The following is a 26,937-nucleotide window of genomic DNA, read 5'->3' as shown; positions in this document are numbered from 1 at the left end:
CGTGTGCGGGCACGTGTGGAAGTTCCCGTGTGCTCCTCACGGGCCCCGCTTCTGGGTCCTGACCACCAGGGACTTGATCAGATTCCCCACGTCTAAAGATTTTAATGACAGGTGTGAATTGAAACTTTTTTTTTTCCTTTCAGTAACATTTTCAGGGACTGAGAGGAAACTGTGCACGGGTTGTGCTGTTTCAGGTGTGGGTGAGTGTGCAGCTTCGGACGACGCACGCTGTTTCAGGGCTGACGTTTATGAGTACACGTGTGAGACGGGCGGACGTGCCGTGGATGCGAGAGCCGGCAACGGAGAGGGGCCGCCTTCCCGGGGAGCAGGACCGAAAGAAAGCAGCAGGAAGTCTGACCTTCAGCCTCCTGGGGCCCCCCTCGCTGGTGAGCCCTCCCTAGAGGGCTGGGGCGGTGGCAGCCCCAGCAGGGAGGGGGCTTGGAGCAGCTCTGGGCTGAAGGCCACCCACCCGCATCCCCTCACGGGGCGCCCAGGAGACCCCTGTGTACGGACGACTCCACGGCCCCTAAGCCGCCAGGGAGTGACTCCCGTTGCGAGACAGTCCTGTCTCCAGTGTGGGCTGCGGCCCCAGCCACTCGGGACGACACCTCTAAAGATGAAAACCATGGGTGGATGACCCGAGTGAGCCGGGATCCACAGTAGATGCTGAATTCCCGACAGAAAACTCTCCAGAGAAAACGCAAGGCCCGGGTGGCTTCCCGTGTTCCCTCAAACAGCCCAGGGAAACAGCAGCTCTGCCCCAGCCCCTCCTAAACCGAAAGGCTGCCCAGCTCATCCTGTGAGGCCCGGGGTACCCAGTGCCAAGAGCACTGATGCTGCAGGCAAACCACAGACGCCGCCCTCGTGAGCACAGAGGCCAGAGGCCTGCGCGGAAGCCAGCAAGTCAGACCCCACACTGTCCTCCATTAAGACGCGTGGTGACCACTGGGCTTTCTGTTAGGAATTCAGGGCTGGTTCACACCCGAGAACCAGTCGGTATGGTTCAGCATATTAAAAGTCAGAGTGAAAAATGGAGAAAGTCACCTCAGCAGCAGAACAAGTGTCTGACGAGATCCAACAGCCACACCAGACACAGACTCCATTCCCAACCAGCTGGGGAGAGAGGAGCTTCCTGTGCGGATAATGGGCATGTATGAAACCCCTCCACTTGGCCACACTTCGGGGGAGAGAGCAAAAGTCTGCCCCCAAGACTAAGAACCAGACGAGGACGCCGGCTCTCTCCTCGGGGCCAAACCTTGGGCAGGTCCCGGCCAGGACGTCAGATAAGAAGAGAAACAAAAGGCCCAGAGGTTGAAAAGGAAAAAAGGAAAGCTGACTTTCTTTAGGACAACATGCTCATCTCCATAGAAAATCCTCAAGAATCTACTTAAAAAAAAAAAGCTTCCAGAACTAATAAGGTTGGCAAAGTCACAGGGTACGAGGTTGACACTGGCAGCAAGCAACCCAAGAGGGAAACTAAGAAAACGATACCGTCTCAGTAGCTTCGAAACCGAGAGACGCTCGAGAGCCCACTTCACAAATGACGTGAGACCCGTGCCCCAAAAACACAGGTGAGTGCGACTTAGAGGACATCTAAGTAAGCGCAGACGCACGTCGTGTTCAGGAAAAAACCGCCTTTATTAAGATGTGTGTGAAACACGAAGGCATCTGATTGCTCACAGCAGGGCTGATCAAGCTTCCAGCAGGATCTGGGGGTAGAAACGAACAAACCGACTCTGAGATGCACACGGAAGTGGAGGACTAGCTTTGCCACATACTTTTGAAAATGAACGAAACTGAGGGATTAACACGGCCTGATTTCAAGGCTTACGATAAAAGCCACGTGAATTAAGGAAGGGTGATGGTGGCAGAGCAGATTAGAAAGTCTAGAAACACAGCCACACAGATGGTCAGCTGATTTCCATCAAAGGTGTCAAAGTGATGCGGTGGGAACACGGGGCTGGCAGAACTGAGCAACCACAGGCACGGAAGATTTCACCTCCGTCCATACCCGTCACTGTTTATAAAATTAAACTCGAAACACATCGCAGATCTAAATATAAAACGTAGAACTATAAAACATCCACAGAAAACGTAGGAGAAAACTCTCGGTAACCTTGGATCCAGCAAAAAGTTCTTAGAGCGCAAAAAAGCAAGAACCTTGGAGAAGGGGGGAAAAAAAAACACCCTGAAAAATTGGACTTCATCAAAATTAAAAACTTCTGTTCTTTTGAGAGAAGCTGTTAAGGAAAAGCAAAGAGTAGCCACAGATTGGGAGAAAATAATCAGAAAACACAAACCTCCTCATCAAAATCTATTATCTAGATTTATCTGCAGAATATATGAGCAACACTTGCAGCTCACTCACATGACCAACGAGCCAGTTACTTGGATGGACAAAAATGGAAAAGACACTGAGTCCAAAAAGACGTAGGAACACACGAATGGCAAGCGGGCACAGGGGGAGATGCCCGATGTCATCAGTCACCAGGGAAATGCGGTTAAAGCCACAGACAGGGCCTTGCACACGTTAGGACGGCTGAGGTGTACAACTAGGGCAATACTAGGCAGTGATGAAAACTCGGACTGGTCGAAGCAGACGCAGATGGAACGAAGGCAAAAGGAGCAAAGCATGGAGAACACTTTGCAGTTTCTTAGAAAGGTCACTGCGCACGGAGCCCACGGTCCAGCGTCCCAGGGGTTTACCCCGGAGAAATGAAGACATATGACCACTCAGAAACCCGACGGCAGTAATCAGCACGGCTTTAATCATAACAGCCGAAAACTGGAAACAGCTCAAATGTCCATCAGCCCGCGAACAGATAAACAAACTGTGGTACATTTTATCCTTTCCAATTAAAAGGAAACAAATTACTGAACGCAGGCCACAACATGGATGAAGCTCAAATGTGTTCTGCTCCGTGAAAGAAGCCAGACACAAAGGCTGCAGAGCACAGGATGCCTTTCAAATGACGTCCTGGAAAAGGCAGGACCATGGGGACAGGAAACGTCCGTGATTACCAGGTGCTGGGGGCGCGGGGGCGGGCGGGGGGCTGCCAAGGGCACAGAGGGACTTCGGGGTGGGGGGGACGTTCCAGGTCTTGATTGCGGTGGCGACGCAGAGACGGTAAAGGTTTGCCAGGACTCGCTGAACTGTGCACCTAGGGAGGAGAAACTTCAGCGGATGAAAACAAGAACCAGAAAGATCACAAACCAGTGCGAGAGACGGGAGAGTAAGCGCATGGTCTGAAAGATGAGCTGGTGTATCAGAGGGAGAGATGTGCTAAGTGGAAGATCGGGTTTGGGGAGATTATTTTAAAATCACCCTGTGTGACAAATTGCGCCCCCCATCTGCCCAGAGTAGGTCCCTGACCCTCGCCAGGCCCACCGAGCTCAGAGCCTCCGTGCCCTGGGTGCCGGCAGCCCCCCCACCTCCAGGGTGGACACTCCCCGCCTGCTGCCCCCGCCACGCAGCCAGACCCACGTCTGCTGAGCCCCTCAGCGTCTAACTCCCCCGGCTCACTGTCCCCTGTCCACACCCAGGCCCCCAGCCCAACTCAGCATGGATGCTCAGGAAGGAGGTGCCGATGAAGCTGGAAGCCCAGACGACATCCAGACCTCACCCCCTGGACCCCAATCCCAGTCCTGCAACTGAACTCAGCCCAAGGCCAAGGGGGCCCGTGAAGGCTCTGTCCAGAAGCTCCTGACCCGTCCCCCACCCCCTGGGAGGCCCCCAGACTCACGGCCTCACCCATCTGCCTTCAGAGGGCTGGGCTCACGTGTGGGCCAGGTCCTCACCCAGCACTCTGACCCCGGGAAGCACAACCCAGGCCACCACGAGGAATGCTGCAGCTCCCTACCCCCATGCACGCCCCCTCCCACAGTCCAGGGCCCCCTGAGACCTCAGAGCAGGCACATGGCTCCTCCACCCCCCGAGCAAAGGCACCCACTAAGAGGGCCCAGCTTGGCAACTCAGGCCCTCCCCAAGGGGCCCCAGCACCGTGACCCCCACTTGACACAGGAGGGCAAAGGGAGGAGGGGAGGCCGGATCCCCCAGGAAGTGACATTCAAGTCAGTCAGTTGTCACCCAGTCGTGTCTGACTCTTTGCAACCAGCACACCAGGCTTCCCTGTCCTTCACCAACTACCAGAGTTCACTCAAACTCAAGTCCATCACGTCAGTGATGCCGTCCAACCATCTCATCCTCTGTCGTTTCCTTCTCCTGCCCCCAATCCTTCCCAGCATCAGGGTCTTTTCCAATGAGTCAGATCTTCACATGAGGTGGCCAAAGTACTGGAGTTTCAGCATCAGTCCTTCCAATGAATATTCAGGACTGATTTCCTTTAGGATGGACTGGTTGGATCTCCTTGCAGTCCAAGGGACTCTTAAGAGTCTTTTCCAACACCACAGTTCAAAAGTATCAATTCTTCAGCACTCAGCTTTCTTTATAGTCCAACTCTCACATCCATACATGACCACTGGAAAAACCATAGCCTTGACTAGATGGACCTTTGTTGGCAAAGTAATGTCTCTGGTTTTTAGTATGCTGTCTAGGTTGGTATAACTTTCCTTCCAAGGAGCAAGAGTCTTTTAATTTCATGGCTGCAGTCACCATCTGCAGTGATTTTGGAGCCAAAAAAACAGTCTCTCACTGTTTCCATTGTTTCCCCATCTATTTGCCATGAAGTGACGGGACCTGATGCCATGATCTTAGTTTTCAAAATGTTGAATTTTAAGTCAACTTTTTCACTCTCCTCTTTCACTTTCATCAAGAGGCTCTTTAGTTCTTCGCTTTCTGCCATAAAGGTGGTGTCATCTGCATATCTGAGGTTATTGATATTTCTCCCAGCAATCTTGATTCCAGCTTGTGCTTCTTCCAGCCCAGCGTTTCTCATGATGTACTCTGCATATAAGTTAAATAAGCAGGGTGACAATATAGAGCCTTGACTAACTTCTTTCCCAATTTGGAGCTAGTCTGTTGTTCCATGTCCAGTTCCAACCATTGCTTCTTGACCTGCATACAGGTTTCTCAGGACACAGGTCAGGTGGTCTGGTATTCCCATCTCTTTTAGAATTTTCCACAGTTTGTTGTGATCCACACAGTCAAAAGCTTTGACATAGTCAATAAAGCAGAAGTAGATGTTTTTCTGGAATTCTCTTGCTTTTTCCATGATCCAGTGGATGTTGGCAATTTGATCTCTGCTTCCTCTGCCTTTTCTAAAACCAGCTTGAACATGTGGAAGTTCACGGTTCACGTACTGTTGAAGCCTGGCTTGGAGAATTTTGAGCATTACTTTACTAGTGTGTGAGATGAGTGCAGTTATGTGGTTTGAGCATTCTTTGGCATTGCCTTTCTTTGTGATTGGAATGAAAACTAACCTTTTCCAGTCCTGTGGCTGCTGCTGAGTTTTCCAAATTTGCTGGCATATTGAGTGCAGCACTTTCACAGCATCATCTTTTAGGATTTGAAATAGCTCAACTGGAATTCTATCACCTCCACTAGCTTTGTTAGTAGAGATGCTTCCTGAGGCCTGCTTGACTTTGAACTCCAGGATGTCTGGCTTTGGGTGAGTGATCACACCATTGTGATTATCTGGGTTGTGAAGATCTATTTTGTATAGTTCTGTGTATTCTTGCCACCTCTTCTTAATATCTTCTGCTTCTGTTAGGTCCATACCATTTCTGTCCTTTATTGAGCTCATCTTTGCATGAAATGTTCCCTTGGTATCTCTAATTTTCTTGAGGAGATCTCTAGTCTTTCCCATTCTATTTCTTTCCTCTATTTGCACTGATCACTGAGGAAGGCTTTCTTATCTCTCCTTGCTATTCTTTGGAACTCTGCATTCAAATGAGTATATCTTTCCTTTTCTCCTTTGCCTTTTGCTTCTCTTCTTTTCTCAGCTATTTGTAAGGCCTCCTCAGACAACCATTTTGCTTTTTCCCAATTTTCTTGGGGATGGTCTTGATCCCTGTCTCCTTCACAGTGTCACAAACCTCCGTCCACAGTTCATCAGGCACTCTGTCTATCAGATCTAGTCCCTTAAATCTATTTCTCACTTCCACTGTATAATCATAAGGGATTTGATTTAGGTCATACCTGAATGGTCTAGTGGTTTTCCCTACTTTCTTCAATTTCAGTCTGAATTTGGCAATAAGGAGTTCATGATCTGAGCCACAGTCAGCTCCTGGTCTTGTTTTTGCTGACTGTATAGAGCTTCTCCATCTTTGGCTGCAAAGAGTATAATCAATCTGATTTCAGTGTTGACCATCTGGTGATGTCCATGTGTAGAGTCTTCTCTCGTGTTGTTGGAAGAGGGTATTTGCTATGACCAGTGTGTTCTTTTAGCAAAACTCTGTTAGCCTTTGCCCTGCTTCATGACATCTGAGCTCCAGCGTAAAGGACATGCAGGAAGGCCGAACCCTGGGGAGGCCGTGTCGGGAGGCAGGCTGGTGGGGCAAGAACCTTGCCCCAAGGGGCTCTGTGGGTCACGGAAGCAGGGGGTGACCCTTCCCAGCCTGGGAAGCTTCCAGGGGGTTGTAAACAAGATGGGACAGGATCTGAGTGTCCCTTGGAGATGTCTGTCCTGGCCACCATGTCATGGGTGTTGCTGAGGCTGGCTGGGGGAGAGGAGCCGGTGGCTGGCACGCTCTGGACTGGGGACAGCAGAGCTTGGACCCGGGACAGAGTGAAGGCCACATCCAAGTGGCAATAGGCATGTGGTCCTGGAGGACACTCCACCCTCTGGGGCCCGGTGACCCCAGGTCAGAGAGCCTGACCTCTGACCCCTACCAGCCAAGCCCAGGTGTGCTCAGAGCATAGCCCAGTTTATGGCCGTGGAGCACAGACACTTCTGGAAAAGAAGAACCACGAGCAGGGCCTGGCCACTCTGAGATGGGAGCCGGACCCCTCCCCCGCTTTCGGACAGGCGCTGGGCTCCGGGGAGGGGTGGGCCTCCCCGCTGGCTGGGTGAGAGCCTGCAGGGCAGGAGGAAGGGCAGCCCTCGAGCTGTGAGGGGGCCGGGGCGGGGCACGCGGCCCGCCGGCTCCCACACATGGCCTGAGCCAGGGCCTCACACTTTGCGGAGGCCAAAGCCCATGGTATCTGCTTTTGTCCGCTCGAGAGACGCAAAAAGAGCAGCGGTGGCCGGGCCCCGGGGAAGGGGGTGAGCGGGGGAGCGTGGGGGCGGCGAGCCCGCTCTGTGTGACCCGGGGCACACGTCGCCGCACATTTGTCAAAACCCGCAGAGAGAAGAGCCCAGCGGGACCCCTGATGGGAGCCGTGGGCTTGAGTTAATCGCAGCCTCTAGTCGGTGAGCCGTGCTCACGGCGGAGAGGGAAGCGGGAACTTCCTACGCTTTCGGCTCTGTGCTTCTGTAGCAGAGTCTGCTGGTTTTATAAAGTTAATTTGAAGGACGTTTCATTGGCGCGCTCTGCCCACGGCGTGATGCTCTCTCCAGGAGTTCTCTGCATCTGTGGTGTGGTCGGGGGCCTGGGACAGCCACCCTCGGGCCTCTACGGACCCACTCGCCAAACCAGGCCAGTCCCCACCCCTGCAGGCCTGAGCCCCCTGCATCCTACCCCCAAAGTGGCCCTGGGCTCCCTGCCCGACAAATGGCAGTGTGGGTTCAGGCTCACGCTGGGCGGCTGGTGGCAGGGGACCCAGGCCCCAGATCGGTGGCAGAGGAGGGCTGAGCAGGACGGGGGGGCTGGCCACACGTCCTGCTAGAGGAGGGGCCGCAGCATGCAGACCACCTCTCGGCCCCATCACAGGCACTGGGGGTGCAGGAGAGCCCACCCTGGTGCTGGGTGGACACACGGCAGGCCTCCAGGAGCACGCGGCCCTGCGCTTAAACAGGCACGGAGGCCTCCAGAGACAGACCTGCCATGGCGAGCACACTCGGCAGCACTGGGCTCCCACACTGCCCACCGCAGGCAGGACCCTGGCATCAGCTGAAGGCTTGGATGGGGGATCCACCTCTGAAGCCCCTTGCAGCCCCTTAGGGACCACCACCTCCTCCCTGGAGCTGGCAGCTGAGACAACACCTCACCCCAGGTGCGGGGGCTCCAGATATGGTCTGGGGCCCGGGAGCTCACATCAGCTTCCAGGACAACTGACCAGCGGGTGAGGCTATCAAGACACCAAAGAGCAAAACGGGGGTGGAGAAGATGGTGACAAGCTGGGCAATGTGGAGGAGTGACCCCACATGGCTTCTGCCAGTTCCGGCTCCCCTGCAACTGCCCAGGCTGGGGCTGGGGGGCTCGGGGGTGTGGTGCAGGGTCCCCAGGCCCGCTCTCTGACAAGCATTCACACACACACCTGCACTCGGCCAGCTAGGCTGCGATGCAGCAAGACAACCCCACCTCCCCACAGACCTACATCTTTGGCAGAAACGTTTTCCCTGAGGGACTGGTAAATCTTGCCATTTGCAGACACATTCCCGTGACCCCCACAGGATATCAGGGTGCCCTCTGCACCCACAAGGCTGAGAAAGGGCACAGGAACTGCAGGCGGAAATTTTTGAGCTAAATAGAGATTTTTCTTTCTTAGCTCAATGTGAGACTTTAAAAATAGACATAAGAATATGGCAGATAACACGATAAGAAAAATTCCCACCCCATTTCCTGCTTTTGCCACACTGTCAGTTTTTTATTGCTTTTCTCTTTTTTTTTGAGAAAGAAAATCGTGCATCCATGGTATCTCTGGTCAAGCCACCATCCATCACCTCCTTGCTTCCTGCTGCAGTCTGCCCGCCCCTCCTCCACCAGCCAGAGGCATCACGCGTCCAGAACCCGCGAGCTCCCGGGAGGAAAAGCTCAAGTGCCCAGAGCAAGCCCCCAACCCTGCGTATGAGGCTGAACCCCCATGCATGCGTGCGGGCCAGGTACACACTTGCTGAGGGTCCACCGGACGAGCTGTTCCCTCTGTGGAGAGCACCGTTGTCCCCCAAATGCTGAGATGACTCGGTCCTCCCCCCGAACTCAGAAACAGCTGCTCCACGAGGCCACCAGGACCCCACCTCCCACATCACTCATGCTTCCTCACCCTCTGAGCATTCATTTGCTGATCCTGGATGTGTGGGGGGAGACTCAGAAAAGGGGACTGGAATGAGGCTTTTGTCTGTGGTACAGGCTACAGGTGGGGCTTAAAGGAGAGAAATGACACCAACAAGCCAGGCACTGGCGTCAGAAACAAAGACTGAGGAGACCTCCCTGGTGGCCCGGCAGTCAAGACTCGGCCTTCCAGGGCGGGGGCGCAGGCCTTCCAGGGCAGGGGTGCAGGCCTTCCAGGGCAGGGGCCGCAGGCCTTCCAGGGCAGGGGGCGCAGGCCTTCCAGGGCAGGGGCGCAGGCCTTCCAGGGCAGGGGCCGCAGGCCTTCCAGGGCAGGGGGCGCAGGCCTTCCAGGGCAGGGGGCGCAGGCCTTCCAGGGCAGGGGCGCAGGCCTTCCAGGGCAGGCGCTGCACGCCTTCCAGGGCAGGGGGCGCAGGCCTTCCAGTGCTGGGGGCGCAGGCCTTCCAGGGCAGGGAGTGCAGGGCTTCCAGGGCAGGGGCACGGGTTTGATCCCTGGTTGGGGAGCTCAGATCCCACATGCCACCTGGCATGGTCAAAAAATAAGCCACTGAAGAAATTAAAAAGGTGTAAGGACAAAAGTAACTCTCAGAACAAAAGCACAAGCCTTTCTAAATATTTTTAAAGAGCAAAGAACACACATCTTGATGAGAAAACCGCCGCAGTAACTATGACAAGAGCCGTGTGATCGTAACCGACCGTGATAGAGCGAAACCAAGAACGTCGGTTGTGTTAACACAAGAGGATAAGCTTAACGTATGCTTTAAGAGAAGAAGGTTTAAATGCGATTCGCGAACGAAGACGACTACGTGCTGCACACAAGAAACACACTTTCAATATAAAGACACAAAGAGGTTAAAGTAAAGTAAATGAACGAGGGATACTACGTGAACACGAATGAACGGAAAGCTGGACCATGTGGATTTCAGAGCAGAGAGAATCACCGGAAGCAGAAGGACACTTTCATAATGATAAATGGGTTAATTCATCAAGAGGACGTACCAATTCTAAATACTAACGCATGCAGGAACAAAGCTTAGAAACATTGGACAGAAGCTACGAAAACTGGGAGAACAAAAAGATGGATCTACAATTATTAAAAATTGCAGGTTTTGATGCCCAGCCCCCTCTCAACAATTGAGAGAACCAGCAGCCACACAGACAGTGAGGGAGCAAGAGGCAAGAACGCTGCCAACCACGAGGACCTGACTGACACTTACAGGACAGTCCTTCCAGCAACAGCAGAATGCACGCTTCTTTCAAGTATGCATGGACTATCTACAAAGATAAAGCTCACGCGGGGCCATAAAACAAGTCTTAACAAATCTTAAAAGGATCAAATCATGTTAAGTGTTTTCTCTTACTTCAAATGAGTTAAAGTAGAAATCAGTAACAGACAAAGCATCTTGAAAATCCACAAATGTTTGGAAAGTAAGTGATATGCTTTTAAATAACCCATGAATCAAAGAAGAAATCATAAATAAATTAGAAACTATCAGTATATTTGGAATGGAATGAAAATAACATAGTACATTTAAATCTGTGGGATGCAACTAAAATGGTCTTTAGACCAGTCAAAGCTATAGTTTTTCCAGTAGTCATGTATGGATGTGAGAGCTGGACTATAAAGAACACTTTGAGTACTGAAGTATTGATGCTTTTGAACTGTGGTGTTGGAGAAGACTCTTGAGAGTCCCTTGGACTGCAAGGAGATCCAACCAGTCCATCCTAAGGGAAATCAGTCCTGAATATTCAGTGCAAGGACTGATGCTGAAGCTGAAACTCCAATACTTTGGCCATCTGATGTGAAGAACTGACTCATTGGAAAAGACCCTGATGCTGGGAAGGACTGGGGGCAGGAGGAGGAGACGACAGGATGAGATGGTTAGATGGCATCACTGACGCGATGGACTTGAGTTTGAGCAAGCTCTGGGAGACGGTGAAGAACGGGGAAGCCCGGTGTGCTGCAGCCCATGGGTTGCAGAGTCAGATACGACTGAGCCACTGAACGACAGCAACACAGGCCACCAAACACCAACATTAGAAAATGAGAGAGGTCTTTAATCAGTGACCTGGGATCAGAGGGTAAAGCGTCTGCCTACAATGCAGAGACCTCGGTTCCATCCCCGGGTCGGGAAGATCTCCTGGAGAAGGAAATGGCAACCCACTCCAGTATTCTTGCCTGGAAAATCCCATGGACAGAGGAGCCTGGCTACAGTCCATGGGGTCACAAAGAGTCGGACACGACTGAGCAACTTCACTTCACTGACCTCGGTTTCTACCTGAAGAAGCTAGAAAAGAGAGAGAACATTGAAACTGAGCAAGCAGGAAAAATCAGAGCAGAAGCCATGAAACAACAAAAAAGAAAAAAATCCAGTGAAATCCAAAGTTAAAAGTTAGTTGTTTCAAATCAGCAAAATCACTAAAACTCTAGCCAGACTGATCATCACCAAAAAAAAAAAAAAAAGGCACTAATTACCAATATACAGGAACAAGAGGAGAGACATCGCCACAATCCTACCATTGTTTAATAATAATAATGAGACACTGTGAAGTGTGTTCATAAATAAATTTAACATCTTGGGTGAAATAATGAAGCCCTTCAAACACACAAAACACCAAGTCTACTCAAGAAGAAATAGAGAACTTGAATATAAAACCTAGTCAGCACTCTTTTCATAAGAGAAGTCCAGGCCTAGATGCCTTTACAGATGAATTCCAGCCCGTATATAGGTAAGAAATAAGAACAATTCTCTAGCTCACAAAACATTTTCAAGAAGGTGAAAGAAGCAATGAATCACTTTTGGCCATTCAAAAAAATAAACAAATTCAGAGATAGAAACAAGGAAAAAAAAACACCGTGGGGGAAAAAAAAAGACCAATTCTACACAGTTCTCCTCCCCACGTGAAGAGAGAACACTTCCCAGAACACGCTGTCAGAAAGCATGACTCTGACACCAAAAGCAAAACCATTATAAGAAAACTGTAGTCATTATTCCTCGTGAACTTAGATGCGAAAGTTCTCAGCAAAATTTTGGCAAATTAAGTTCAACAATATACAAAAAAAGGTAAAAATACAACATGGCCAAGTCAGGTTTATCCAGAAACACAAACTGGGTTTAACATTTGAAATAATCAATCAATATAATTTACCATCTTGAGACGAAAGAAGAAAAAAACATGATTATCTCAAGAGGTATAGAAAAAGCAGTGGGCGGATTTCGGCATCCGTTCGTGTTAAAATAATTAGCATTAATATTAGAAGGAAAATTCCTCGGCCTGATAAAGGACACCCGTGGAAACATGGTGGTAGCACCGTGTCAGGGCCATATGGTGTCACACCCTGCTCGTTCCACCCACACACAGACGCCGGCGCGCCGCAGTCCACGGGCCTCAGTCAGACATGTGGTTGCCAAGTGGGGTGGCAGGGAGGAGGGAAGGCTTGGGAATTTGGGGTTAGCAGAGGCAAATTATTATACAGGGATGGAGAAACACCCCAGGTCCTACTGAAATAGTACAGGGAACTGTATTTAGTATCCGATGATAAACCACAATGTGAAAGAATATTAAAAAGAATATAACTGAATCACTTGGCTGTACGGCAATAATTAACACAACATTTGTCAATCAACTATTTCAATAAAATATATTAAAAAAAAAAAGAAGAAATACAAGTCTTTACAAAGACTGGAATGCAAATGTCTTCTCAGTAGCTCTAAACGGGAAACCCAAAGGCCTGCCACCACGTGACCGAATAAACAGACTGTGGCCCATCCGTCCAGCGGAACACAAGTCAGCGACAAAAGGGGCGGCCCACGGACACGGCCCACGGACACACGCAACCCCCTGGTCACAGCTCCGAGAAGCGCCATGGGGCGCCAGACAGGGCCACGCGCGTGGGACCCACTGACAAGGGGACCCAGGAAGTGTGGCCCGTGTCTGCCAACGGACAGAGTGGGGTGGGGCGGCAGGAGGGGGCCCAGGGCCTGAGGACGGTTCTGGGGTGACAGCCTCATGGTGTCTGCCACGCGCTTTTAATATGGCCATCGAGCAGGTGCCAATCACACTGCGTTAATGCTGGCTCTGGCTGAAGTGAGCAGAGTCAATAAACCAGAGACTACTGCACAAAGGTCCCCCAGCTGCCACGGCAAGCCCAAGCCTGTCTGTCTGTCTGTCCGTCTACCTTGCATTTCAGGTACAGTAGACCCAGAAGTGCTCCAAAAAGACTCCTAACCCAGACTCCTAACTGGCTCCCCACCGAGGCACTTCTGGGAGGCACTGAGGCCTTCCCTCTTGCTTCCCCAGCACCCCACCCCGCCAGGAAGGGGAGGCCACTTGTTGACTGGGTCCCTCTGGCCCTCAAGGCCATCAGTCCTGGACTGAGAACCTTCATGCCCACGGCCCCAGGCGCCTGAGTCACAGCACCGAGCTGTATGCTGAGGTCTGCAGAGGGTGGGGACCCTGGGCAAGCTCCAGGGGGAGGGGGTGTATCTGGACCCCTTCCCACCACCTAGAGTCTCTCTGGTGAGGCCCAGGAGGGCTCACAGCCCAGTTCTGGGCCCTTGGAGAGTCACTGACCACAGCAAGCCTACTCCGAACCAGAAAGTGGTGGAACCTTGCAGCCCCAGGCCTGCCGCCCCACACTGTGACCTTCTGAAGACGGGGCACAGAGGCCTCCAGGGCCACCAGCTGCCTCCAGATGCCCATTTACACAGAGACCACTGACGGAGCTTAGGGAGGACTCTCCCAGCAGCAGAAATCCTCACAGGCTCCCAGATGAGAAGACCTCTTCCCAATGTCCCAGAGCCACCAAGTAGTCTACGAGACGTCCTCATCTGAAGGAAAGTCACCGTGAACCTGAATGAAGACAGGGCCCGTGAGCAAAAGCGGCAATGTTTGGGGGACCCCAACAGAGGGAGTCAAGGCCACTCTCCGGGACCCTGAACACACTGAGGTCACCAGGGTTTTGGGGTCAAGTTCAGGCTTTTGCAGCCAGGCCCAGGGACCTTGAGGGGTTGATGACGCTGAGAAATGAATGCACACGGACCCAGCCTGGTCCCCACCACCAAGCACCTCAGCTCCCATCCCCGACCCTCCCGGTTGGGCTCAGAGAACGGTCTGGGAGAAGACACAAGCCCAGCTCAAGAAACTGAGGATGAAATAAAGATGCCATCCCTTCCCAGCCCCACCCAGGTCTCCCAACCAAACTGTGTTCTGAACACAAATTAACCTCAGCTCTGTGGTGCTCGGAAACTGACCAGGCCGTCCCGGGCCAGAGGCGGGAGAAGGACGCCCTCTCAGCACACACCTCACATTTTGTTCCCATCCAGCTTCCCGTGCTGACAGTGTCTGGATTAAACGTGCAAATGGAACGTGGCCCCGGGGGGTCTCGCTCCCTGCCGGCCGGAGCTCTGGGCCGAGCGTGCTTGTGTGCACTTGTGCGTGCAGACACATGGGTGTGCCTGAGTGTGCACACCACATGAGTGTCCACACGTGAGCATGTCCACACGTGCAGACCTCCACACGCGTGTCCCCCCGTGTGTGTGTGTGTGTGTGTGTGCATCCCTGGGCACACCTGCCTCTCCGGCAGCGTTCTGCTGGATCACACACGAGCGGGGAGATGGACTCCACCACCTCACAGCCACCCCGGCTTGGGTGCCAGCCAGCCGGGGGAACTTTTCTCAGCCCAGCGGGCGTGGGTCCACCTGGAAACGCAAAAGCGAGACCCCTGCTGCGAGCTTTGGCCCGGGGGCGGTCTCCCTCTCACAGCCACCAGCCGAGGGGAAGTGGAAGTGTGGAAGGTTTGAAGCCTGGACTCGCCTTCCAGGGCAGCCCAGCAGGACTGGTGCCTGCAGACCTGTGTGTGTGAGGAGGGGCTCGTTGCCCCCAAGTCCTCATGACCCTCAGATACTTGGGCTTCCTCGGTGGCTCACGTGGTACAGAATCTGCCTGCAGTGCAGGAGACCCAGGTTCAATCCCTGGGTTGGGAAGATCCCCTGAAGAGGAAATGGCAACCCACTCCAGGATTCTTGCCTGGAGAATCCCATGGACAGAGGAGCCTGGCGGGCTGTAGCCTGTGGGGTCACAAAGAGTTGGACACAACTGAACGATAGCACTCTGGTGCTTGGAGGGCCTCTCTCAGCCCCCTCTGCACTCATGGGTGTCATCAAGGCCTCCTGAGCCCAGCTGGGGTGGGAGGAGGGCACCCAGGGGCCCAGAAGGAAGTGACAGGCAGTCTGCTGGGCATGGGGGGCTGGCTCAGGAGGGTCTCCCGCTGGGTTATGAGAGGGGGCTGCCAGCAGCCCCCAGACCCAGGGTCCCCCACAGCTACCTCCTTCTACCTAACCCACCCAGCGTGCCCGACCACCACGTAACTGAGAGGCAGAAAATGCAGAAAGAGAAGTCGCACCCCCCGGCCCCGCTCCCAGGTCTGTTTACTGAGAGGGTGGGGGTGGCCAAGGTGCATGGTGGCGGCCCGCGACCCCGCAGGGCCATGCCAGCCCTTTCCACCCTCCCGTGAAGCCACACAATGACACACTTCAATGGGCGCACGGCCGGGGCCCCTGGCTTCCATTCTCCGTGACCTGGGGAGGCAGAGAACGCGATTACAGCCCCTCTGAATGCAGGCTCCTGGGCAATTATTCTGGCACCTGCGAGCCCCCAGCCCCCACCCAGCGACCGGCGACTCCCGCAGCCCACTCGTCCGGGGGGCGACAGCTGGTGGACCCCACCACGCTGTGCCCCACGGCCACGAGGCCCCGCCGGGCTCATCCTATTATCCCTGACGACGCCCTGGGCAGCCCCCCGGGAGCCCCCACGTGGAGTGCCGGTGCCAGCCCCCGCCAGCCCGGCTGCCTGTTCAGCCTGATCCCGTCATGTTATGTCAGCTGTTACCCCGTGCTTAAAACAAGGCCCTCCAGCTGGCCGGGGTCAGACGTGAAAACAAGCCCTAACAAAACCCGGCCCTCCAGCTACCCCGAGCGGAGACCCCACTGAATGTGGCACTTCATGACGCGCTCCTTTGCAGCCCCCGGGCCAGCATAAAGGAAACACCTGTCCCGCGGACAGCACACGCTAATCCCGCTAAATCCCCGATGGAGGGGCTGCGGGCCGCAGCAGGCGCCCCCGCCCCAGCGTCTGACTTTTGTCCTGGGCCCTGCGTTTTGGCGGGCAAGGCGGGATGGAAAACACGGAGCAGACCCCCCCCCCCGCCCCGGCAGGACCCACGCCACAGGGGGCAGAGTGTGGGGACCCTCTTCCTGGGGGCGGCTGATGGGCGGCCTGGGTGCCGGGGAAGGCCCCCTGCCTGCACAGTCGGTGCCTTCCCGAAGCGCCAGAGGGGCACCTGGCTCGACACGGGAGGCTGAGCCAAGCTCCCGTCTGTCCAGACCCAGGGCCCCCACTCGTGCCCACCCACCTTCACCCCAGCCCGGAGCTGAGTCACCATGGCCTCCAAAAAGGGAGATGAATGAGAGGGTGCGGTGAGGGGAGCAGGGGAGCGAGGCCACCAACACCTGGCGGCTAGGAGAGAAAGCCCTGCTGTTGTTCCGTGGCTCAGTCGTGTCCGGCTCTGCGACCCCGTGGACCGCAGCACGCCAGGCCTCCCTGTCCCTCACCATCTCCCGGAGCTTGCTCAGACTCGTGTCCATGGAGTCAATGATGCCATCCCACCATCTCATCCTCTGTCGTCCCCTTCTCCTCTGGCCCTCAACCTTTCCCAGCATCGGGGTCTTTCCTAAGAAAGCCCCAGGGCCACGCAAACACACGCACACAGATGGGCACATGGGGACCACGCAAACCCAACACGCAGGCGCCGCTGGTGTCAGGAGTGGCCGTGGGGCCCGCTGCGAGCCCTGCCTGACTGCTGCCCAAGGGCGGCGCCCGGCCCAGCTGCTTACACCAGTGGGACGACCGTTTCTCCCTCCAGGGGCCCTGGGGGCCGTGGGCCCAGTGGGACAGGCTTCCTCACGGGGAGGGCCTTGGGCAGACGGGGTGCCCTCAGGGGCTCTCAGTGGACTGCTGGCAAAGACACCCAAGAAGGCAGCTGAGAGGCCAGCACCCACCTCCCACCTCGCCTCACAGAGCTTGACAGCCTGAAAACAGGAAACGCCAGGGAAACAAACAGAGCCAGACCCGGACCCGGCCGGTTCACACAGCCGGCAGAGCCCTGGCCGGTCGCAGCCCCAGGGCCTCCACGTGGCCATCACAGGTCCCCTGGACCGCAGAGCACCCTCCGCCTGGCAGGAGCCGCGGGCCCCCGACTCCAATTTCCTCCCGGAGGAAACGCTGGGGGCCCCGGGGCCCACATGGGGCCTTGGGGGAAGAGATCGGAGGAGGCGCCCGCTTCCCAAGGGATCGGGACTGCAGGTGGACGCGGCCGGGCCCCCACCCCGGCCCTCAGCCCCCAGGTGGGGCCCTGTCCTCCCGCGCACAGGACTGCCTGGCCAGCCCAGGGCGTGACCCAGCCCAGGCCACTTGCACGGGATCGGGTTACGTGTTTTTCTGGAAAGTTTCGAACACGTTGCAGTCCCCTCCACCTCCTGCCCAGGCCCCCCCACCCCCACCGCCCCAGTTCTGAGCCGATTTGATGGACAGGACAGTCCTGGCCCGCGACAGAGCGTGGGCTTCACAGAGGGCGCCTTTGTTAGCGCACGTGAGGCGCCCCAGGACCCCTCCACCCACAGGGCCCCGCGCCCCGCGGAAGGCTCCAGTTACAGCTGAGGGTTCCCGTTTTCACGGCTCCGGGCCAAGGGCCGACCCCGCAGGAAGGAATGTCAGCTGTCCCCTCAGGAGCAGCTGCCTCCAGGCCAGGAACGCGGCCAGGAGCCCCAGGGACAGGGACCCCTGGCGGGCGTGCGTGATGGCCCAGGGGTGGGATGCAGAGCCGGCACCCCGGGCCTCACAGGGGGCCCAGTGACCTTGAGCCCTTGGCCGCCTCCTGCACAGAGGTCCTCAGGGCAGGGGCCCTTCCCACTTACAGGGCGAGGGTGGTGGCACTGGCCCCTCAGAGCTCAGGAGGGAGACCCTGCAGGCACAGCTGGGACCCTGTCAGACCAAAGAGGCCACAAGCCCATGACGAGCACGCACAGAGAGGGGGAATGGCGGACACTAGGAAGGGTGAAGGCACCCGAGGGGGATGGCAGGGGTGGGTGGACAGAGGCGCCCGGAGGGGCTGGAGCAAGTGAGGGGGCCGTCCCGGGGGCGCAGATGCAGGGCCCCTCGTTCAAGGGACGCGGCAGGCGGCTCAGTCCCATGTCCACAGAATCACAGGTCGGGGGGGTCTTGTTCTCAGGGGTCCCCACTGGGTGGCCATGGGGCTCTGGAGAATTGGCCAAGACCCCGGAAGACAGCAGCTTCAAATTCTGCCTGGTGGCCCAGAAGCCTCTGTTCATGAACTCACGAGGAGACACTGGGGGGGCACCCAGACATGGGGGGGTTTGGGGGCCGCCTGAGCCTTGCCTACCCCTCCTGGCACGTGGAAGACAAACCCAGGAGCCTGCCCTGCCTGCAGCCACACACTGTCCAGGGTGAGCCCCCAGCTCATTCCTGCCCACGGGGCAGCAGGGAGCCCCCACGCCCGCCTGAGCCCACTCACCCGGGGGCCAGGGTCCCTGCACACCACCTTCCTGGCGGCGGCTCGCAGCGGGGCCTCGGGAAGGGGAGGGCCCCCTGCATCCCGGAGCCACGGCCCCCCCGCACCCTGAGCTGTAGGGTCAGACCCCACGGTCAGGCCTCCAGGGCACCTGAGCCAGCACCGGTGCCCATCCCAGAACCAGGAGCTGGTACAGAAACATCCAGAATGCACACTGGCTGCGGGGAGCCACCCCCAGCTCCTAGTGTTTCTACCCCAGACCCAGGAGGCTCTGCTCTGCCCACAGGGCAGTCCAGAGTCCCCGCGCCACAGCGCGCCGAGCGGGACGCCTGAGCCAGGCAGCGGGACACCTGAGCCAGGCAATGGCTCGCCCCTGGCCTGGCGGGGCACTCGTGTGCACACAGAGGGGCGCCCCACGGCCTTCTGGCTCCTGGGGGTGGGGGTCAGGCCCTCCCACACTCTGGCGCCAGCCCCCTCTTACACAGGCCCCAGGGAGGAGCCTGGGTGCAGAAATGGAGCCCGTGACCCCGCCACAGAGTGCGTGCTCTAGGAGCAGTTGCTGAGCAGACGCAGGCGAGGACGCCCCCACCCCGGGAGGGAGCGCCTGGGCTGGCTACAACCCGAGGGAGAACACAGACAAGGCCCCAGCAGCCAGAAACAGTCCTCACCGAGCAGCGCCCGTGTGCCGGGGACAGAGGCCCGGAGGCTCAGGGCCCCGCAGCGGGGAGACGTCTCCCCAGAGCACACGGGGACCAGAGGACAAAGCCGGCGACATCGCTGGGCGAGCAGGAAGGTGCCCCGGAAGCAGATGTATAGGAGCGGGGCTTTGCTGGATGTGTAGGAGTTTGCCAAGCAGAGAGGGGAAAGCTGAGAGAACAGCCCCCCAGGGAGGCGACAGCCCAGGAGCAGACACGACCTTGGGGTCTGTTCACAGAGAACCTAGGCCAGCCACCGGGAGCCCAGCCTTGGGCAGACATGACCCAGGCTCTGTGAGCCTCAACCCATCCACGTGGAGGCTCACAGCATGGCCAGCGGGGCCCCAGGCCCAGACGGCGCAGCTGCCTCGATCGGCACGTGAAGGGTGTAGAGAGCAGAGCCGGGAACGGGCGGGCCTGCAGAGGCCAGAGCGAGCAGGGTGTGCGCTGGGGCCGGGGGTCAGGAGACAGAGCCCAGGCCTCATTCCAGAGAAACACGGGGCCCACCGAGGGGCCCGGGGATGTGGGCGGGGGGATCCCCGTAGGGCCTGGATTCGCAGCTGGGAAACTGAGGCCTGGAGGGCGGGACGCTCTCGCCTGTGCTGGGGGAGCCGGGGCCCCGGGGTGGGTGATCCAGCCAGAGGGAGGGCTGGGTCACAGCAGAGGGGCCCCCGGGAGCCTGGGCCAGGGAGGAAGCCTCGGCGATGACCTCATCCGCTAGGCCTCCGGGCTGCGGCTCACGGGGTTTTCAACCGCAGGCATCGCAGGACAATCCCTGGTATGCTCCCACCAGAAGCTTGGGATACGCGGGGTCTGTGCTGTGCTTTTGAGGGCCTCTCTCTTTGTGTGGGATTTGAAAAAGGAAAGGAAAAAAAAACACCCTGCGATTTCGGAGACAAAAACCAGCCCCTCACCTGGGCCCAGCCAGGGTTTCTTCCCCCAGGGAGCGGGGAGGGGGTGTGTTTGCCACAGCAGCAGGCCGGCAGGGGGACGGGGGCGGAGAAGGGGGGGGACACAGGAGAGCCGCCCAGAGCTGGAGCCCGGCCACAGGCGCGTGTGCACACCGAAACATGGGCACACAGCATGCACACGGCCATGTGCACAAGCAGACACACAGGCGCGCTGCACGCTTGCACATAGACACGTCTACACACACACACACACACACACACACACGCACACACACACACACGGCTTCCTCTGAATTCAGGAACCATGTCGGGAGCCCTGTTCCCAGGAAGCCGCAAGCAGGGCTCAGATCTTGAACAGGCCATCCGCAGCCCCAGGACAGACCCCGCGGCAGCAATGAGACCCCACCCCAAGTGGCTTTTTCAGGCCCCCCCAGATCTCCCTGGTTCAGCAAAACACTTAATCCCTTGGAGGCCGCCCGAGGCTCCCTCGCCCGGAGCTGAGACAGCAGCTCTTCGGCCCCATAAAAACCAGCACATTAAGAGGAAGGAAGACATATGGACTCTGTGGGAAAACACAGCTTCGAAGGACTTTTTTCCACCATTTAAGCACCGAGCTGCTCTCGGAACCCTGTGCGAGCCCGGGCCCCTCCTGGGCTCCGGGCTGTGGTCTGGCTCGGAGCTCTGGGTCGCGGCCAGCGGCGCCCTCGAGCCGCGGACAACAGCGCCACCTGGCGTCCTGAAGCCCCAGCCTGGGCGGCCGACCCCAGGGGCCTGCGACCACTGCCTCTGCGGCCCCTGCCCACACACCCGCTCCCTCCGTCACGCCCTGCCTGGGGTCACACCCGTCCCCAGCCCGCAGACCACAGCCTCTCCAAGGAGCCCCCTGCCACCGCCTCCACCCAGAGCCCCGGGACCCCGGGCCTGTCTTGCCCACTGCCAGCTGCAGGGGGTGGTCCTGGCCTGCCCCTGGAGGCCCCCCAACCCACCTACCTCCTCCTCCCACCCCCAGGGCTCCCCCTCTTCCAGGAAGCCCTCAGCACCCCTGCAGACACCCTGTCCGCCCCCCAGTCCCACTTCACCTCTTGCCTCCTTCCTGCTCCAACCCTTGACATAATTCATATCACAATTCATATCTTTCCTGGAGCCTGGGCCCCTGCGGCTGCATTCCTCCCGGTGACCCTGATACCCCACCGCCCGCCCCATGGCCATGACTCCAAAAGTGGCTGGACACGGTCAGCTCAAACCCACCACAAAGGACCTGTGTCCACAGGCCAGCGAGTTACGAAATCTTTGGGAACTCAGTACAGGCCATCAAAAGGTTGCATCTGAGGCCATCCTCCCCCAGGCCTTTGTTCCACAGATGGGGAAGCCGAGGCCCAGGACCCCACAGCAGCTCTGGGAGCCCCACGGAGCCCCCTCTGGGCTCCTGGACTCCAAGCAGAGTGTCCAAAACCAGAAGCGCCGTTCTGGGCCTGTGGTGGGTGCTGCCCATGGCCCCCGCCCTGGTAGAGGGCGGGCAGCAGAGCAAGGAGACACAGCCTGGGGCTCCCCACTTCAGCCTGCAGACCCCCGTGCCCAGCCACCAGGGGGAGGGTGGGGCGCACTGAGTGGGGGAGCCCCGGCAGGTGGTGGTCGCGGGGGGCGCCAGCGGTGACTGCTGAGTCGAAGCCTGACTGGGCGGGCGGGAAGGCCGTCTCGCGACAGGTCAAAGGGTCAGGCAGCCCGCAGGAGCATGTGCCAGGGCCCCGAGGTAGCGGGAGGGCCCAGGGTCAGGGGTCAGCAAACTGCACGGGAGCAGAGGGAGCTGGGGTGGGGGGCAGAGCCAGGGAGTGCGCAGCACTGGGGGCCCAAGAGGCCCAGCAGATCCGAAAGCTCACCAGAGCCGCTAGAATGATCAGAGCTTGGTTTTGGAAAACCCCCCTCCCACCGCCCCACTCCCAGCCCCAAGCCAACAGCTGCGGTGTAGAGAGGGTGCCTCGTGCGGGGGGCACGAGTGTGGCAGAGAGAATGGGGGTGCGTGGAACAGGAGATGCACCCGCAGCAGGGGCCCTCTGCTGGGAGGTGGGGGGCTGCTCGCTGGCACACACCCCCAGGGTCCCAGCTCCAGCTGAGCTCCGATCCTCAGCGGGGGTGGTTTAGTTGCTCAACCGTGTCTGACTCTGTGTGGCCTACCAGGCTCCTCTGTCCATGTGATTCTCCAGGCAAGAATACTGGAGTGGGTAGCTTTTCCCTCCTCCAGGGGATCTTCCCCACTCAGGGATCGAACCTTGGTCTCCTGCATCGCAGGCAGATTCTTTACCAACTGAGCCACGAAGGTAGCCTCAGAGAGGGAGGAGACCGCAGTTCCGAGCACGGCCACCAGGAGGCGCGCGGACCTCAGCGACGCCCGGACTGCGTGGTCAGTTCCTCCGGAGGCGGAAGCCGGCAAGGGCCTGGGGGCTGCGGGGACGGGCCTGGGGCCCCTTTGCCACCACGCCCAGCTCTGGGCCTCCCCGCATCATGAAGCCCCAAGGAACCCAGTGTGACTGTGAACAGCAATGTCAGGGGGGAGCTCCCAGACAGGTTAAAGGGAGAGGGGAGGCCGGACCAGACGAGGCCCGAGGCCGCCAGGGCCTGCCCCCGACCCCGGAGCCGTCCTGGGTGACCCACACCCTCGATGGTCTGCTTTCCAGCCCCAGAGCCAGGCCTGGGATGCGCTGGCATCAGCAGTGATTCAGGAGCCAAAATCCCGCGTGGGCGGCACCCGGGGGCCCTGCCTGAGCCACAAGAGGGTGGGGCCAAGTAACCTGCAAACCAGGCCCCCCCGGTGCTTCAGGGCCCAGGCTGGGGGGGCAGGTCCCGGGGGCCCCTACCCCGATGGGACTCAATGCTGTGGGGGCCTCTCAGAGCGCAGGAGTGAACCTTCCAGCAGAGGGGGAGCCGACCCAGTCACTCAGGGGCCTCACGGGCTGAGCGATGAGCCCCCCACATCCCTGCACTGGGATCCTGACCTAAGAATCTCAGATGCGGCTGCGTTTGGAGACGGGTCTTTAAAGAGATGATTACGGTAAAATGAGGTCCCTAGGATAGGACTGGCGTCCTTGTAAGGAGAGGAGGTCAGGACCCGGACTTGCACAGAACAGCGACACAGGAGAGGCCACTGTCCCAGCAGGTCCTGCCCTCTCCCGGGGGTTGCAGGCCGCCCCCAGCCGGGAATGCACAGCGTTCCCCCAGGAGATGTGGAGGGCCCCCTCGCCCCGCCCCGTAAAGCCCGAGCGACCAAGAGACGCCAGCCTCCACACCCAGTCAAGGCACCGGACCAGACCCGGCAGCAGCGACTCCAGAGGGTCAGAGGACAAACCGCCGCAAACAGGAATGGAGCAGAGGGGGTCACAGGCCGCACGGGCGACTAGGGCAGTCACCTTCCTAGTCACCAAATAAACCTCCGGAAACATAACGAAAGAGATTCCATTGCTGATGATAACTAACAACTGTTATCATATCGATAATAACAATGACAGCTGTCTAAAACCCACATCCCCAAACCATGGAACCGTTCTGATAAACAGACACGCCCTGCCCGTGGACAGAACGACCCCACGCCGGAGAGACAGATGCTGGCCTCCCCATATTCACTCATCAAATACCAACGGCATTTTCTGGGAGGCCGACTAGCTGATCTAAAGGTCACTGGGGAGACGAGACAAGCAAGAATCGCCAGGGGACCCCTGAGAGAGAAGAGGGGCCCCGACATTAACTGCACGGTGAAGCGGGTTGTCGTGGACCGAACAGGAGGCCGCAGAGCAGAGCCCTGGCCGTCCGGGTCTCCAGCAGCGTTGGGGGAAAAGACACACTCTGGAGTAAGTGGTGCTGGGGTGGGGGCGAGAGGGACAGGGTGAGAGCGGACTGCGTCCCTCCACCAGGATGTGCCCAACGAGTCCCGACAACTTAAAGCCACAAGATCCACCCAGACAGCTCTAACCTAAGAAGGGGAAACTCCGTGAGCACGAATGCCGAAGCATCGCGTGAACAGTGCAGCCGACTGCGTAAAGCGCAACAGGCGTTATCTCGAGGCACATCACGAGGACTTGGGGACCCCGGCCCACAGCCATCGGCTGGTGAGGGCAGGGGCACCCTGGGCCGAGGCTGGGGGCAGGGGCGGGGATGCCCGCAGATCTGTGTGCCAGCCAGACCGGGGCCACGGTGCAGGCCGAGCAGACCGCGCCCCCGGCGCCTGGTGCCCATGTCCTCTCTTCTTTCCTTCCCTCCCAGCTCAGCCCACTCCTCCCAGAAGCCCTCCCAGACCACCAGGCCCAGGGGCCCGTCATTCTTCTGCCTTCTCAGCCCAGTGGTCACATCCTGGCAAGGTAGGGACCCAGGAAGGCGGGGTCCCCACCACCTCTAGGCCCCCGGTGTCAGGGCAAGCCCCCAGAGCCTGCCCGCCGTGGGGGTCCGGCACAGGGTCCCGTGGGTAGGAGAGGCCAGGAGCGGCGGGCTTCACCCTGCAGCCCACCTGCCCGGGGGCAAGAGCGCAGGGCCCCTCACGCTGGTACGTACCATCCAGAAGAGGGTCCCTGTGGCCAGGGCGACATACTGCTCGATGGTGGACAGTACACTGAAGATGAGGCAGACCAGGACGATGAGGAAGCTGCGGGACAGGAGCACACCCAGTCAGTGTCACAGCCAGGCTGCCCACCCTGCCTGCTCAGACACGGCCCAGGAAGGGGCGGGGGCAGGCTCGCCCACCGCCCAGGGCCCGGGCACATCCCCCGGGGCCTGAGGGCTCCCAGGGCCGCCAGCCCCGACTGTCAGGCGTGCACCAGTGGCAGCACAGCCAGCGCAGGAGGTCACCACCCGGCCAGGAAGGGATGGGCTCTGACCCAGGCTACGGGCAGACGGGCCTCAGAGGCCCAGCCCAAGAAGCCACGCACTGCCCACGTGGTCTCCAAGGATCCAGAGGGGAAATTCATGGGGCAGAGAGCCACCTGGGGACCACGGAGCCCGAGGGGCCTCCTCTGGGGAGGCAAATGTCCCGGACACAGGGTGACGGTCGCAGGGCTCCGTGGACATCCCAACAGCAGTGCAGCATGCTCGACACGAGGGCTCGCCCCCAGGCCCCCGGGGGTGCAGGCAGCCGGCCCAGACCACTCTCCAGCCCGCTTCCCCATCCACACAGCCCGTGACCACTTCCTCTCAGCAGCAGACGTGCAGGCAGGGACTCAGGGGTCAGCCCCGGGGCCGCCCGAGGCTGGACCCGTGTTCCGCCCCTCGCCCTCTCCTCCTGAACCTGCCTGCCCGTGGAGACGCTTCAGCACAGCCTGTCCAGCCACAGACAGCGTCCCAGGGAAGGACATCACCACCGCCCGTACCGCCCAGCCTCACTGTACAGACAGTAACACGCATCCCCGTGAGACGACGGCCTCGTCGGCTGTGGAGAGATGCTACAGACAAGGAAACTGGGGCCTGAGCTCCACGCTTCCTGAGGGTGAACCCCAAGAGGCCAAACCACGGAGGGGGTGCGGCCAGGCCCCAGGGAGCGTGACAGCGTGGTCTCCTCCCATCTGACCCTCCCCTTCCCCACAAAGGACATTTGCAGTGACTCTGAGCGTGCTCCAGGCGACCCGGACAGTCGCCCACACCCCAACCCTTCACCGAGTCACACCTGCAAAGCCCTGCTTGCCTCGAATGGTCACACTCGGGTGCAAAGGTCAGGACACCAACACCCCCGCTGGCCCACAGTCACCGTGCCGACGCACTGGCCGAAGCCCCGAGCCACACGCCCTGTGCCTCGTGCCACTGTCCCCAGGGCTGCAGTGAGACCCTCGGTGGGGAAGGGGCGGGCCCGGACCCAGGTCTGCGGGTCTTGCTGTCCACGGTTCCCCAGGTCCCCCACCTCCAGCCCCGCCGCTGGGACGTGCGTGAAAAGTCCTGAACTCTCTCCCGGTCCTGCCTCCTGAGGCAGAGGACGTGGACAGAACCCACGCAGCATCTCTGCCCCCTCGAGGCATCGCAGTGGGCCCTGTGGCCCGCGGGGGTGACGCGGCGGTCCCTCTTCTGTGAGGCCTGTCCCTGTTGACTCTTGCTGCCAGGGTGGCAACTGACCACGTACTGTTGCTGTTGGGACGACCTCAGCGATGCACATGGAGTAGCAAGAGCTCGTTTAGAAACGCGCGCCAGGCCGAGGCACAGAGGCCCGGGGGGTGGGAGGACAGAGTCTTGCCAAGACGGTGCGGGGGGGGCGCTCTGGCCACGGCAGCTCTGTCTGTGGACAGGCCCGCAGGAAGGGTACATCGGGTGGGCATCCTCAGCCTCGGCTCCTGCTCAGAGGCGCACAGAAACCCCACCCCACCCACCCTGTGGCCCAGAACCTCGGCGGAGGCCCTGGGCCAGGGCGCAGGGGCCCCCCAGGAGCACCTCCTCAGGGGCCGCTGGGCCTCTGGGGCTCAGGGCTCACTACCCTCCACGGTGTCTCGGCCTCGGTCACGCTGTCTTCTGAGGCCTAAACAGCTCCTGGAATACCTGTGCACGCTGTGCTGGTTTCAGAATCATCTCACAAAGGGTGCTTTGTCCGCTCCGAGCGTGTGGGCCCAGGAGCCTCAGCGAGGCCAAGGTCGGGTCCCTACCCTTGGGGTGTTGGCAGCAACCTGGGGGCCTGGCACTCCCCGTCTGCCCCTCCGTCCCAGCTCGGGTCCCA

At 58.6% G+C, this 26,937-nt stretch overlaps 1 protein-coding gene and 1 long non-coding RNA gene across 13 annotated transcripts in view; one reads left to right on the top strand and one right to left on the bottom strand.

The window, feature by feature from the left end:
• Window positions 1-26,937, bottom strand: part of KCNQ1 (potassium voltage-gated channel subfamily Q member 1) — a 380,089-nt gene that overhangs the window by 299,131 nt on the left and 54,021 nt on the right. For all 11 annotated transcript variants that reach the window (XR_015157617.1, XR_015157618.1, XM_086383879.1 and 8 more), the window contains exon 2: window positions 24,801-24,891. Coding sequence is in view for 9 of the 11 variants with exons in the window: in XM_086383879.1 (XP_086240005.1) it covers window positions 24,801-24,891 (91 nt within the window). In the remaining 2 variants the exon portion in view is untranslated. The remainder of the gene's footprint in view (window positions 1-24,800; window positions 24,892-26,937) is intronic.
• LOC147341701 (uncharacterized) lies at window positions 2,417-11,545 on the top strand. Of its 2 annotated transcripts, none has more exons than XR_015157619.1 (2): window positions 2,417-3,024; window positions 8,678-11,545. It is a non-coding gene; the product is annotated as an uncharacterized LOC147341701 (long non-coding RNA). The 2 variants fall into 2 exon arrangements; XR_015157620.1 differs by having other exon boundaries at window positions 2,525-3,024; window positions 8,674-11,461.

Source organism: Bos grunniens, chromosome 29 (assembly GCF_055505025.1).
Source record: "Bos grunniens cultivar Pamir isolate PY7600 chromosome 29, Bosgru_T2T1.0, whole genome shotgun sequence".
Taxonomy (NCBI): Eukaryota; Metazoa; Chordata; class Mammalia; order Artiodactyla; family Bovidae; genus Bos; species Bos grunniens.
This window is presented reverse-complemented; position numbering and strand designations above follow the sequence as displayed.